At 44.0% G+C, this 16,176-nt stretch overlaps 1 protein-coding gene across 1 annotated transcript in view; it reads left to right on the top strand.

Moving 5' to 3' along the window:
- glis1a (GLIS family zinc finger 1a) overlaps positions 1 to 13,117 on the top strand; it is a 199,576-nt gene extending 186,459 nt beyond the window's left edge. The window contains exons 7-8 of the mRNA XM_085978082.1: positions 1,111 to 1,255; positions 13,055 to 13,117. Coding sequence (XP_085834208.1) covers positions 1,111 to 1,255; positions 13,055 to 13,117 — 208 coding nt within the window. The remainder of the gene's footprint in view (positions 1 to 1,110; positions 1,256 to 13,054) is intronic.
- The last annotated feature ends 3,059 nt before the right edge of the window (positions 13,118 to 16,176 follow it).

Raw genomic sequence — 16,176 nt, 5'->3', positions numbered from 1 at the left:
AAAGCAACAGGTTATAGACTGAGCTAAGCAGTTCTAAAACCAATGGATCAGAGAAAAGCTCTGTAGCTCTACCATAGCCAGTCAAGAATGCTGATGGATAACTCGACAGGCTTGAGGGGCTAAATGGCCTACTCCTGCTCCTATGTTCATAAATAAGAGAAAGAGACTCTATGAACATCCCCATCTTCAACTATGGTTGAGTCCAGCAGGTGAGTGCAAGAGATAAGTGTCTTCAGCCAAAAGTACCAAGTGGACAATCCTATTCAACTTCCTCCTGAGTTCCCTAACTATCATGGATGCTAGTGTACAGTCAATTTGGTTCATGCAACAGGACATTAGGAAATTTCTGAGTGGACTGGAAGCAACAAAGTTATGGGCCCTGACAACATCTCAGCTCAGTGCTGAAGACTTGTGCATAAGTGACTCCACTTCACTTCACATTACAACAGTGACTCCACTTCAAAAGCACTTCATTGGCTGTAAAGCGCTTTGAGACGTCCGGTGGTCGTGAAAGGCGCTATATAAATGCACGTCTTTCTTTCTATAAGAGCTTACCACCCATGTAGTTAAGCTGCTAAGGTACAGCTATGATGCTGGCATCTACCCAGAAGATACTCAGATGTGTCCTATTCACTAAAAAAAAGGATAAATCGAAAATGGACAATTATTGCCCGATCAGCCTCCACCCAATCATCAGTAAAGTAATGAAAGAAGCCATCAATAGTGTCATCAAACAACACATATTCACCAATAACCAGCTACTAACGCTCAGTTAAGGTTCCACCAGAACCACTTGGCTCCAAACCTCATCACAGCCTTGATCCAGACACGTACGTAAGAGCTGACTGTTAGAGAAGTGAGAGCAGCTTCTCTCACCATCAAGACAGCAATCAACCAATGGTACCAAAGAGCCTTAGAAAAACTGAACTTAGTGGAGTCGAAGGAAAAACCCTCCAGTGGCAGGAGTCATACATGACATAAAATAAGATTGGATGTGGTTTTTGAAGGCCACTTATCACAGTCCCAGGATGTTGCTGCAGGAGTCCCTTAGACAGTATCCTCAGCTCTGCCATCTTCAGCTGCTTCTTCAATGAATTACCCTGTTATAAGGTTTGCTGATGATTCCACGGTGTTCAGCTCCATTCATAACTCATTTGATAATGAGACAGCTCATACCAGCCTACACAAGGACTTGGATAATATCCAGGTATGGGCTGACATTGCAGGTAACATTCAAGCCACATTTAAGTGCCAGGTAATGACCATCTCAAAGAATAAAAAGCCTAGCCACCTCCCCTGACCTTCAGTGGCACCATCATTGCCGAGCCCACCACCGTCAACATGGGGGTCACCACTTACCAGAAGCTTAACTGGGTCAGACATAGCAACACCATGGCTACAAGAGCAGGGCAAAAGCTGGCCACTTTACAATGAGTAGCTCCACCGTCTACAAGGCTCAATTTAGTAACCTGTTGAAACAGCTATGTAATACACTGCTGCCTAGCCAATGGTGAGATTGGTACAGGGAACAGCTTGGGGGAGATTTTCCCCAAATACTTTAGGCACTTAAGAACCTCCAAGGTGGCCAAGATGGGAACTTTAGCTGAAATGCTAGTTTAACCTGTGTTTAGTGCAAGCCGCCATCTTGGTAAAGGAGTTGAGGCTTGCACTAGGAACAACCGCCCGGAGGATCGTTAAGCAGCTGATTGCCACTTAAATTGCCTGCTAGTGCTCATTAAGAAGGCTGCACAACATTTTGGTGGCTAGCACTTGAACCAACAATGCCCTCTCCTAATAGTGACCAGCTGATTGGGAGTAAACTAGTCATTGCAGAGGATTTCAAGCACTACTTAAAGGTATATCACCTTTTCCTGTTCACTTGCTTCTGGAGGTTTGAAGAGGACTTTTGAAACACATGGGAGACTATCTGCCAGACTTTGTCAAGACTTCACCAACACTCTATCAATATTCATTCTGGAAATTATCTGAGGACTTCACCTAAAAAGATTAAGTGCTTTGCTACTCTACCTTTTTGGACACCTTATAGGAGTCACCAGGAGAATGGGAGTGCTTGATCATTGGCATCTTGCTAGGGATCCCCCTTGGTCTGCAGGAGGAATGGCATATGGAGGGAGTCATGCGTGAGCCTGGGTGCAGACGTGCACCTTTGTGCAGTGCTTGTCAGTGTTTGCAGCACCTCAATGCTGCAGAACACTGACATCACAACTGTCAAAATCAATGTGGCCGTGGTCCCTTTAAGGAAACCGGCGGATGACGTGTCATCAAATGACGTCATCAGACCCGCTTCCCGTAAATTGGCCAGGAGCCCTGCAGGGCTGGCTTAACAAGACCAATCTACGGAAAATCTTTTTGAGAGAGCGGCTGTAGACGGGAGAGGGACCGGAAACCGCCAACGAGCTCTCCCGCTGCCATCCCGCCTCCGCAGGGAAAACCCAGCCCTTAGAGACAGTAAAGCACATGTTTTCGATTAGTGTCTTAGAAATAAAAATGAGCATTTTCCTTACCTACTGCAGCTGAATAAATAAATAGCATGGCCTCATAAACAAATCTGTCAACATGCATAGTTTTCAAATTTTCATTATCAAAATCTACAGAGGATCTAAACCACCTCTATTGTTTCTGCCTAGCTCTCCGAACCAGAGTCTCTTAGAATTAAGCACTTGACAATAATTTTCATGTGAAACTCATTCTCCAGCTTGTTTTCAAATCATTTGCCAAAACAAAAATACCTCATGTTCCTGTGTTTAAGTTTCCTATGTTCCTCATTAAAACTGTTATATCCTAAGAACTGACACACTTCGAGCTTTGAATCACACAGAATCACAGAAACCCCACAGTGCAGATAGAGGCCATTTCGGCCCATCGAGCCTGCACCGACACATATCCCACCCGATCCCCGTAACCCCTACACCAACACGTAACCCCACGTATTTAATCCCCCTAACACTAAGGGTCAATTTATCACAGCCAATCAACCTAACCCGCACATCTTTGGACTGTGGGAGGAAACCGGAGCACCCGGAGGAAACCCACGCAAACACGGGGAGAATGTGCAAACTCCACACAGACAGTCACCTGAGGCCGGATTCGAACCCGGGTCCCTGGCGCTGTGAGGCAACAGTGCTAACCACTATGCCACCGTGCTGCCCGCACTGAGAAAAATAAATAAATCTTTATGTAAGCTATGATTGTTTTTGAATTTTTAGTATAGATAAAATAAAGCACAGGTGGTCTTATCATCAACCTCTAACTCTCTTTTATGAAGTGAAAACAAGCATTTGAAGATAGTTTTTCCTTTAAAACCTTACCCCAGAAAAGGTTATAAAATTCATGGTCCAGCCAACTTTGAAATCATTTGTAAAAACAAACATAAATGTTGTTATAGACTGCAGAAAAACATCCTTCAAGTTGTTGCACTGAGGCAATCATACTGCTGTGTTCTGAGATATTTTCAATATTACATATGCTGAGAATGCACATCCTGCGTCTTGCAGGCACAGATATCATTAGTAACTCCCTTTAACTGGGAAGAATATCGATTCCAAGCCCAAGTTTTTGAAAGAAGTTGAGGCTTCTGAGGGAAAATGTTAATGAAGTTACTCAAAGACACAAAAATCAATTTAATGGGTTATAAGTTTATAGATTATCGCCTGGAATTTCAGCAGAGTTTTCCAGTGGGAGATTGGGGGCACCCCCGGAGAAGTGGTATAAATTGCTAAAATTGGCTGTTTATAATGTTTCTCCATGGTTTCCATCAATCTTCTGCTGAAGTTATGGAAATTTTCCCCCTATAAGTTTAATCACAGTATTGTAGAATACGTAGGTGGAGCCGCAAACGGGGCGCCAAGCTCACCTGGGCGCCAGATTTTGCGCTGCGATCGGAGCAGCAGCGATCGCCAGAAATTCAGCTTGAGCGCCCCAAGAGGGACACCGGGCGAGGCTCGAGGCGCTCCACGTCCCTCTTAGGGCGCTGGAACTGAATATCGCAGTGCAATGTGCCGCAGTGCCACACGCTGCGGCACGGTGCGCTGCGGTACTGCAGGCCTTCCTCCCATTCTTAAGGGGGAGGGGCCTGCACCAGCGCGATGAGCGATCGCGAGTGCCGGCAAAAGAGCACGGCACCGAGGAGAAGTGCCGGGCTCTCGGAAAACAGCCGGCAATGCCGCGGGGGAAGAACAGGAGGCCGGGGACGGAGGTGCTGGCAGGCGGCTGTCAAAAAAAACAGCCGCCCCACACCTCCACCTTAATTTGCGCCACTGCCACCACAGGTAGGCCCCGTGAACCGGGCGCGATTAGCGAACGGCGCTACAGAGGCGGTCGCTGCCAAATATCGCGATCGGGGCGGTAGCGGGGCGCTGCGCACACCAAAAACTTCATCAGTGGCGGCACAGCGCAACAGGCTAACGCCGCCATTAGCGCCCCAGCTAAATATCGCGGGAGGCGTGGCCAGTGGCGCTAAAGCCACTGAGTGCCCTCTTTAGGCGCTAACTGGTGGCGCAGTCCACCAAATTTCTCCCCCATAATTTTTTTTAAATACATATTTTTGTAATGTTATAATCCTTATTTTGAGAGCTGGATTTTTAAGTGTGTGAAAAATGGCAGATGAAAGATTTTGGAAAGACATTTTGAGTCATTTGATTGGTTCAGTTTCTGCTTTATTTATCAGTAGACTTTTTACTGCACTCTTCAGTTCAAAAATGCTCTGTGTCATAACTTGCTGGAAGTGCAAGCTGATAATGGTGCGGCAAGGGCATCGGGACATCTAGGACCTCAGTGAACGGTGGGACCATCAGTTTATCTCCCTATCCAATGAGATTTAAGGATTGAGAAAGAAACAGAGTAGCGACTGAGAAGGAGGATGAATTAGAGTGGGTGAATTCAATGTCAATTCAAGTACAGAAAGAGGGAAATCATTATTGGATTAAGAGAGAGAGAGAAAAGAGACAGAAAGGAAACAGAAGAAGAAAAATATTTAATTTAAAATTTGACATTTTTAAAATCTCTAAAGAACAATTTACCACCTGAAGGAATGAGACTGCAGTTTAAATTGTTCAATCTCTGTGGCAGAGCGGTTGATTGGCATTGCATTAACAGTTATCATGTCGTTAAAAAGGTACTTATGCTGTTAATTACCAGACCTAATTTTCTGTGGCGAGTTTAATGGGCAATTAATGTGAAAATCCAGCAACTTCTTAAAAATAACAAGGCAGCTAAGGGCAAGATATCGTTTGTGCAAAGCAAATAGTGGAGCGGCATACATTGACCAGCAAGTTATGAAGATTTGCAACTCACGGCGTATCTCTTAATCCTCTAAACTTTCTAGCCGATTTGCACATTAATAATGGCGCACATCGTAATATGCCATTATTTTTCCAGCAAGATCTGGCCCAATGTGAAATATGTCCTTATTAGCTTTATTTTCAACAATTTGTGTGTGTAGTGGACTAGCTGAAGAAACAGTAACTGAAAATGTTTTGGAATTTTTTTTAACGATTTGATTGGTTTCGTTCTGCTTTTTCTACTGGAAGGTTTTCCTCGCTGCTTATACTGATTTGTTACAGCCAAAAAAATGAAAAAATATTTTGAGAAATTGAGTTCAGTTTGTGATTTTTCTATTAATATGTTTTCCTCGCTGCTCATAGTTAATATTTTGATTTCTCGCTGTTTTACGAGTGCATAATGTAAGGCAATTTAAATTTGCACATAAGAAAATTTGATGCCAAAGTATGACAAATCTCCCATGGCATTATGCATGCCTTTGGATGATATAGTAGTACCAGGGATGGGAAATATCTTGGTAGTACTGCGGGGGGCGGGGGGAATCTTCGGGATTCAGCAGAAGCTCAGAGGGAAAAGTTGTTGGATTTTGGAGTAATGGAGAAGGGGAAATCCCAGGATTTGGCAGATTTAGAGGTGGAGCTGTGGGCTTTGGTTGTCTTGCGGAAGAAGGATATCTTGGGGTTTGGCAGCACTGGGGAGGTGGGAGAAGTTGAGGTTTGGCAGCCTGGGAAATGGGGATTGTGGAGGAAATTTTGTGGTTTGGTATTGTGAAATACATAGCATAGCTACATAATTAAGTCTTTATAAACAATATTTACTTTGGAATTCTAAGAAAGCACCCATGCTGTATATCATATGCCATTGTTTCTCAAGGTAAGTTCTCTAAAGTAAAAAAAATAGTTTGATGGAGTACTTTTGAACTGTAATCAGTGTTGTAATGCAGGAAACGTGGCAGCCAACTTGTGCACAGCAAGATTTCACAAGTAGCAATGAAATAAATGAATAGATTATCTGTTTTAGGTGTTGATTGAGGGATAAATATTGGCCAGGGCAATGGGGAGAACTCCCCTGCTCTTTGAACAGTGCCGTGGGATCTTTTACGTCCACCTGAGAGGGCAGACGGGGCCTCGGTTTAACATCCCATCTGAAAGATAGCACCCCCAACAGTACAGCATTCCCTCAGAACTGCACAGAACTGTAATTTACTTTGTCAAATCACCATTACTATATCAAAATAATGCAGTTGTGTTACATTTGACTTAATATAATATATTTGATCTATTTTTTGAGTGCCTTCACAAACAGAGAGCAAATAATGCAGGGTAATAGAGAACTGGCAGAGAGGGACAGGCTGGGAAGCAATCAAGTTTTCTGCAAGATTCTTCCCAATTTTTTCTGTTCCTCTTCTGAAGGTGCTGACTCATAGTAAGGTACAATCATTGTGTTCTGCCCTAGGGCAAATCCTAACTCCAGTCTCTCACATGAGATTCTTCAGCCACTTACTAGGGAAGAAGTGCTTTTCTTTGCCTTCCTCTCAGTTTTTGACTTTGGTGTACCTTCTCCGAGGTGGGCTGCAACCAGAGCTAAAGAGCCCCACCTACCTGTTAGGATAAGGGGCCACCCGCACCCATCAGACGCAAGTACCCCCACTGGATATCGATCCAGTATTCAGAGCAGCCACTCAACGGGGCTGTCTGGAGTGGGGCCCAAATTGATCCCTTCTGAGTCAGAGACAAGAATACTACCAGTGAGCCAGTGGTTACTCCTTCCGGACGCAAGTACCCCATTCTCTGGATGTCAACCCAATATTTAGAGACCATATTTTAGTCTCCACTCACCGGGTCTCAAAACCTTCTCCTTCTGACTCGGAGGCTGGAATGCTACCACTAAGCCAAAGGCTCACTCCCACAGTACCTAACCTAAATGTCCATTTTTCCCCATGTGAGCTTAGACAAGCTAGTTGACTTTGGGGAACATCACAGCTTAGTCTGATCCTGTCTTCATCTGACATCCACAGATGTGTGCTTTTCAGCAGCAACTCTACCTGAGTTTTCTGCTCCATAACTCAGTGGTACTGAGGTGAATTGTAGTGACCCAACCATCATCTCAGCTGGGATTGGTTAACTCAAAATACACTAGTATGTACAGTGCCACACTGGACTGTTCATTTACTTATTGAGGCGTTGGCGATATTTCTGGGTGTTTTTTTGTTTGGAGATTTGTCAGGTCAGACAATGAGGCAGCACGGTCCCCGTTATTGAATCGCACAACAGCAGTGATGTTGGTAATCATTTTAATAACTGGATGGGAATTCCACAGCTTCTGTATATTCTGTACACTAAACTCTTAAGTAAAATAATTAGAATACGCAGTGGGAAAATTATATTAAAAAAAATGAAATTGTCATCGGTAAGGAATTTCATTCTTTTTTAGAGTTGTATAAACTCTTAACAAGAAACAGATATTGCTAACAGCTAAAATACATTTCCATTGAAGACTGCCAAGAGGCAATCATATTTTATCATTAAAGTTTAAACACAGGCACGCAAAAAAAGCCATTGACTAGAGAAGTGTAGTCCAGTTAATGAAAAAAATTAAGTACAGGTGAGCTGCCACATTCAAAATAGGTTGGGTTGATACGAGCCTTGTGGGTTTACAGCCATATGATTTTTATCAGTCAACTTTGCTTGGTATTAGATTCAACACAGCTGGATGCTCAATGTTGTGAATAAATAGGGTGTTATAAAGCAGAAATTGAACAATTACTGCAGCTTCCCTAGTGGTTCAGTGGGTAAGTGCACTACTTGGTGTCTCACTGAGTCTAAAATGGCACAAAACTCCCAGATTTAATCCTTAGTCTGTTCGAAGTTAGTTGATCTTAGCTCAGGCCAATGTTGGGGTACTACAATTGGCATCAGTACTCCTGAGCTAGGAAGGTTAAAAGTCACCCAGGGTTCTTGCTCTGGATTGCTTTTGCTGTTGGAAAGTGACCATGTGTCAATGTTCATGAGGACAAGACTGAACTGGTTGTGATGACCCCTATGATGGAATAGTCTTCCCGCAATCACCATTTAGGCTCACATATGAAGAATAACCACTTGGATGAAGTACTGTGGCACTATACTTCAACATGAGTCACCACCTTCAGGAAAGAAGAGCAGCAAAGAGATAAAATAATTCCTCATCATTTCAATTTAAAGAAAAAATCAAAGACCTTGTGAACAATCACAGATACATCAGGGGATTTGGCTGCATTAGTTTGTCGGAAAGATGTTTCTGAACTGGCACGGATGTTGAATAGTTGAGTTTTACACAAAGATTTATAACGTATTCGAAATATTCTGCACATTCCACAATACAAAGAAAGAATCACCTGGCAACAATTAAGCTTATGATACACTTTAAACTAAAATAGAGGCGAATTTGGCTTCTTAATTCAAAACGTTCTCTGAAAGTGAACAGCACAACTGTTTCCTGAGCTTGTACTGACAGTGAGTTCCCTGGAGACGGGACCTCGTAAAGCAGCATGGGGCCAGAAACTGGGCCGTGTCCAAACTCCAGATTAACACCACATCAGCACACTGAACTGCAGCTTTAATGGGATTCAGGAAGTGACAAAGGTAATCAGGGCACATTTCTGAAAGCACACATATCACCCTAACTCTGATTTGTTCAAAAGATGAAAAGAAATCATGTAGATATACTTTTATATTTCATCCCAAATAAAATTAACAGTAATGCTTAATTTATCTTTTAGTCTCCTGGTAGAAAACAGAGAGGCTGAAATGTGTTATACATAGGATGATACACAAGAATGCATATATTACATACAAGATAGTACACAGGTTGGAATGTGTTCCTTTAGATAAAGCACAGGCTGAGGTAGATATAGGATAAGACACTGCCGGGAACATCACAACCTCTATCCTGTATATTTTGTAAATTGCCTAATTTTGTCCCATTTGGATTATTTTATGTTTTGGGTACTTAAATATTTTTGGCATAAATGCACTAAATTTTGTCCCACATGTGCACTGCCAGTCTCCCAATCCTGCTGTATATTTCTCAGGTGAATTGCCAGAAGTCAAAAGACAAACTAATGGCTATGGTAATTAAACCATCATATTCCATGGCTGTTGGCTTGTTGGGGATGGTGGGGGAAGGGCAGTGAAGGGCAATTTCTATTTCCTGATTGATTGGCGCACATGTGTTTGTGAAAGGGAAGCGGGTTGACTGTGGATATATGACTGTGTAACTTGGGGTACTGAGACATCAATCTTGTGTCTAAAGGTCTACTGGGAAGAGTTGTAGGCAGCAATGTGGCTGCAATTATCAATTGTTTAGAAATGCAACACAAAATGGGGATGGGTGTAGTGCTGCAACCCTCTGGGTACTTCACTGAAGTGACCTTTCTTCATAGGTGAACCTAGACAGTGTCATTGAGCAATTTGATTCTGGGGAGACCCAAGGCAAGTCCAATCCTATGCTTGCGCACTATCCATAAGCACCTTCCAAGTAAAGAACCTTGGCTGACTCCCCCCCCACCCCCACCCCTCCCTAGTTCAGGAGTGCTGAGACCAATTATAGTGCCCCTATTGAAACTCATGTTAAAATTAGCTAACTCATCACCAGAGCGAGATTCAAACATGGGAGCTTCTAATCTGTATAGTTTCAGTACTGCACAAAGGGGTAGATTTTCAACTTGCTGCCTAGTGTAAAGCTGGCGTTGTGGATTGCTGCCTGTTATGGAAACCACCAACAACAGCAACTTGTATTTATATAGTGTCTTTAACATAATAAAACGTCCCAAGGTGCTTCACAGGAGCATTATCAAACAAAATTTGACACGGAGCCACATAAGGAGATACTAGGGCAGATGACCAAAAGCTTGGTCAAAGAAGTAGGTTTTAAACAGCGTCTTAAAGGAGAAAAGAGAAGTAGAGAGGCGGAGAGGTTTAGGCAGGGAATTCCAGAGCTTAGGGCCTAAGCAGTTGAAGGCACGGCCGCCAATGGTGGAGTGATTAAAATCGGGAATATGCAAGAGGCGGAGGAGCACAGATATCTTGGAGGGTTGCAGGACTGGTGGAGGTTACAAGGATGAGAATTTTAAAATCGAGACATTGCTCAACCGGGTGCCAACCTAGGTCAGCGAGCACAGGGGTGATGGATGAATGGGACTTGATGTGAGTTAGAATATGGGCGGTAGAGTTTAGGATGAGCTCAAGTTTATGGAGGGTGGAAGATAGGTGGCCGGCCAGGAGTGCATTGAAATAGTCAAGCCTAGAGGTAACAATGGCATGGATGAGAGTTTCAGCAGCAGGTGAGCAGAGGCAGAGGCGATGTTACGGAGGTGGAAGAAGGCGGTCTTGGTGATGGAGTGGATATGTGGTTGGAAGCACATCTCGGGGTCAAATACGACACCAAAGTTGCGAACAATCTGCTTCAGCGTCAGACAGTTGCCAGGAAAAGGGATGGAGTTGGTGGCTAGGGAACAGAGTTTGTGGCAGGGACCGAAGACAATGGCTTCGGTCTTCCAAATATTTAGTTGGAGGAAATTTCTGCTTATCCAGTACTGGATGTCGGACAAGCAATGTGACAAATTAGAGACAGTGGAGGGGTCCAGAGAGGTGGTGGTGAGGTAGAGCTGGGTGTCATCAGCATACGCGTGGAACCTGACGTGTGTTTTTGGATGATGTCGCTGAGTGGCAGCAGGTAGATGTGAAATAGGAGGGGGCCAAGGATAGTTCCTTGGGGAACTCCAGAAGTAATGGTGTGGGAGTGGGAAGAGAAGCCATTGCAGGTGATTCTCTGGCTACGACTGGATAGATTAAAAATGGAACCAGGCGAGGGCAGTCCCACCCAGCTGGATGACGGAGGAGAGGCGTTGGAGGAGGATGATGTGATTAACCGTGTCAAAGGCTGCAGACAGGTCGAGAAGGACAAAGAGGGAGAGTTTATCATGGTCCAGTCACATAGGATGTCATTTGATAAAGGCTGTTTCAGTACTGTGGTGGGGCAGGAACCTGATTGGAGGGATTCAAACATGGAGTTTCGGGAAAGATGGGCCCAGATTTGGGAGGCAACAGCCCGTTCAAGAACTCTGGAGAGGAAAGGGAGGTTGGAGATGGGGTGGTAGTTTGCAAGGACAGAGGGGTAAAGGGTGTTATTTTTGAGGAGGGGATTGATGACGGCAGGTTTGAAGGGGGAGTGGGACAGTACCTGAGGAGAGAGAACCATTAATAATATCAGCTAACATCCAATTTTCATTGCCAATCCGCAATGGCAACTTTACACCTGGGTAGCAAGTTGAAAATCTACTCTGGTATAGGATCTACTCATGCAGCCAGTGCGGGAACCTCCACTTTGCAATTTTGTCTGATTCAGAAAGTTACTTTATTTTCTGTTTCCTCGTAAATCTTATGACCCAAATTTTGCTGGAGTGGAGCATCTTGCATTGTACCCTGTTAGTTCGACTTGTTCGTACACATTTAGGTTTTTACATTTTTTGCCCACAAAGTTGCTGGAAGTACGAGCTGATAACGGTGCAGCGAGGGGAACAGGGCATTTGGGAACAACGGGACAAACCGTGTATCTCCTTAACTAATGAGATTAAAGGCTTGAGAAATAAACAGAGGAAGGACTGAGATGGAGGGTGAATTAGCATGGATAAATTTAATGTCAAATCAGATACAGAAAGAGAAATAAAGAGAGGGAAAGGAAGATTGGACTAAGAGAGAAAAAAGACAGAAAGAAAAAGTAAGGAAAAAAAAGATTATTTTTTTAATTTGACATTTTTAAAGCCTTCAACAACAATTCACAATCTGAAGGAATGAGACTCCACTTTCTTTAATTGTTCCTGGTGTAAGGTTAAACCGGGAGAGCTTCTTCTCCCCGAGACGGACCCTCTGATATAAAGGGTCGACGTCCGTCTTATTCCCAATCAATCACTCGGAGTCCGGAGGTTCGTTCAGTAAAGCAACTTTATACAAGTCAACAGGGGAGTCACTCATCCTGGGACGAATGCTCCCCGATCGCTGAAAATCTCCTGCCTTATATACAGGTTTTGTTCTGAGTCGTGGCTACTGTTTCGCAATTAGGTGCATTACACGTATACATTTCTTTCATCATACAGTTGGCTTCGGGTGCAAATTCTTGTGACCTGTGTGCACTGGTCTTGTGACCCCATACGTTATCTCTCAATACATTCCTCAGTTAGTGATTCACGGTTTGTGCACTTTGGCCACGTTACACCCGACTTCCCTTCTGGACATCGTTCATAACCATTCCTTATATGGTTGGATATATGCTCTGTTCCTTAATCCACTCATTTTAGCTCTTTTTAACCCTTTCAGTCCCCCCTTTTGGTCCTGATTAATCCCTTTTAATCATTGACGAACCCGATTATTTCTCCTATTATGGTGTCCTGCCGGGGTGGTGATCAAATCCAACCCATTGGGTCACCTTGTTTATATAATCATATTGTCCTGATTTCTATGCCCCCTACATCCTTTCCATCGACATATTATCCATCCAAATACATAGGTTATAAGCATTAATGTTATTAGTACTATACATCAGTTAAGCAGGTCTTTCTCCCAAGCCTTCACTCGGTCGTAGTAATAGTCCGTCTGCTCAATGGGAATCTGCCCAGGAGGTTTCTGTAACAATTACCATCAAACAACGTACATTACTACTTTATCAAGGTCATGTACATTTCTTCCATTTCCTTTTTTGTTTTCTATGTTTTTTACAGGTGGCACATGCTGCTATTCCTATTCCTATCGCCAAAACCAATTGTATTATAACTAGTATGTGAGAAGTAATGCAGATCCATGGGTGGATGTTGACATTCATCCCCCAATCCTACAGCTTCTCATACCATGGGACTTCCTGTAGTTCTACTTCTATGTCCCTTTCTAGTTCCCCAAGGTTCCTTTGCAACATTACGTATTGTTTCACCATTTTACTTAAGCCCTCTTTCATCTCTTGCAGATCCTCTTGCAGGTGGGGTATCAGAGCCCCCACCAGCTCTTCATAATTGACCAATTTGTCCCTTAAACTATCTGGCACATTTAGTTTCATTTCCTCCCTTAAGTGTACATACACCAATCTGGTGTGTCCAATTGTCACAGGGATCTTTGGTGTGAAACAGAAGTTAGGCATTGTGATTACACATACAAGGTTACTATATTGGTACTCAGTCTCTGTGGTGGCTATACAATACTCCCCTCTGCCTCTATATCCCGAGCGGGTGTGATGGTGATTGACATGATAATTCCAACATACACCCCTCTGTCTTATTATAGCCGCACTCATCCTTAGGGCCTTCTCCTACCGGATGTGGGCATATTGTAAGCGTACCTTTCCCATGGCATCCGTTTAGGGAGACTCCTCTTATAGTACCATTCTTCCTGATGGCATAGGTATCAATTGGATAGTATTGGAGGTATGTCTCACCCCTCACTATGCCTATGTTTATTAACTGGTACTGTGGGTATGGAGTCATGACTAGTCTTACCACTGGTATCATGAGTACCATGCCTATCATTGCTGTCACTTCTGCTTTGCATTTTTGTATCACTGGATATACTCTGGTCATCCCCTTGAGGGTACAAGCACTCAGAGGGCCTGGATTCTGGCTCGGGCCATAGAGCTGTGTGCTGTTAATCCAGCCTGGTACCTCGCCTTGTTGTATCTGTGCCAGATTATGTTTTAACTGTCCGGTGATCCATTGGTCATAGGCATGACACAAGCCTCTCCCTACCCCGTCTTTTGCCTGTTCCTCATCTCTATGGTTTCGTTTGTTGATAGTGCTAGCATGGTCTTCTATAACTTTGATTCCCTCGAATAATTTCCTATCGTTTGTCCTCCCAACTCTGATCCCTGTCGAACTAAACCAGTTTCTTTCTCTAAAATCTGTTGTATTACCCTTTGTAATCGTTCCACACTACATTGGACTCCTTGTATATCTAGGGCATTAATGAATGATGTCCTCGTGTTTACTCCCGTGAGTAGATCAGTTCCTCTTAATCCTTTGGTGGAATGCAGCATGTCCCCTGAAACTATTAGTCCCTGTTGCAGCAGCAGCTTGGTTAATTACATTCCTTATCATATATGCATACAACTCTCCCATTTTTGGGCCCAGGCGTCAATTTCGGACACCTTCGTTCTTCAGGTATCGTTGTGATTGGGGGTGTTGTTGGTTCTAGGGTTACTCCTTGTGGTGTGATCCTTGTTGTTGTTGGTTGCGGTGTTGTAACGCCGTGTACAATAGTCCATCTTACGATATCGTCCGTGTAGCTCAGGACATATCACAGAAATCACAGAAACCCCACAGTGCAGATAGAGGCCACTTCGGCCCATCGAGCCTGCACCGACACATATCCCACCTGATCCCCGTAACCCCTACACCAACACCAACACATATCCCACCCTATCCCCATAACCCCTACACCAACACATACCCCACCCTATCCCCGTAACCCCGCGTATTTAATCCACCTAACACTAAGGGTCAATTTATCATAGCCAATCAACCTAACCCGCACATCTTTGGACTGTGGGAGGAAACCGGAGCACCCGGAGGAAACCCACGCAAACACGGGGAGAATGTGCAAACTCCACACAGACAGTCACCCGAGGCCGGATTCGAACCCGGGTCCCTGGCGCTGTGAGGCAACAATGCTAACCACTATGCCACCGTCCTCCCCCTACTTGACCCAACACCTGCCAGTGTCTATTACATCTTACCATATTGCTGGTATCTGTCATTCTACAGGGTCCACATGGTTGTTGATCTAAGTTCACCCAGGTACCGTCACACCTGTAACATCCTTTTCCTTGTTTCCCACAAGGGGATCTTAACTTGCAGTCCATTTCTTCCAGCCCGTTATTTGGACTTATAAGTGTTGTCATCAGAGTAGTTATAATAATCCATCTCACTGGATCCATGTTTATCTGTAATTTAAACAGAGGTCTGGTCGTCTTCCGAGCTCTTTCCCCTAGAGGAGAGGGTGGAATGGGGATCTTTAGTGTTAAATGGTTTCACTTGGGTCCAGTGCTTCCATCGCATACCCGTCGGTTCCTATAGACAAACACACGTATCACTTGTCATTAATACAGTATATGACCCCATCCAACGGGGTTCCATTCCCTTTCTTCTGATAACTTGCGTCATTACTTGTTGACGTATTTTGGGCAGCTCATTTGGTTTAAGTCCAGCATTTTGTCTTTCTAGATCTTTAATCTGTTGCTGGTTCCTCACTTCTTTATTTAGTGCTTGTACCTCCTGATTTAGTTGTACTAAGTATCGCCTTAATCTATCTTGTACTGGTCCTGGTTCTCCCACCCCTCCAGCCAGATCCTCTGGTAGTCTCATAGCTCGTCCTGTCATTAATTCATAGGGGGTCAGTCTGGTCGTGCGTCCTGGGGTGGCTCGCAGCCTCATTAATATGCTGGGTAGTAATTCCAACCATCCCTTCCCTGTTTCTTGGATGGCTTTGGTCAGCGCATTTTTCAGTGTCCTATTCATTCTACCATCCCCGAGCTCTGGGGGTGATATGGTATGTGGTATTTTTGTGTTACGTTTAACAGCTTACAAGTTTCCTTCATTATTTTACCGGTAAAGTGGGTGCCGTTGTCTGAGTCAATTTGCAGAGGCACTCCCCAACAGGGTATAACCTCGGTAGCCAATATTAGTGCAACTGTTTTTGCAGTGCAATCTCGGGTGGCAAAAGCTTCCACCCACCTGGTAAATTGATCAATTATTACCAGGCAATATTTCTTCCCCCGGTCCTGTGCTAGGGGACCGGTAAAGTCAATTTGCAAGTTTTCCCAGGGTCCTTGGGGCCTGGGTTGGTTTGCTATTCTAAATCT

Source organism: Somniosus microcephalus, chromosome 3 (genome assembly GCF_052327205.1).
Source record: "Somniosus microcephalus isolate GS21.2 chromosome 3, FLI_Smic_1.0, whole genome shotgun sequence".
NCBI lineage: Eukaryota > Metazoa > Chordata > Chondrichthyes > Squaliformes > Somniosidae > Somniosus > Somniosus microcephalus.
The sequence above is the reverse complement of the archived record's forward strand: the minus strand, read 5'-3'. Positions and strand labels throughout refer to the sequence as shown.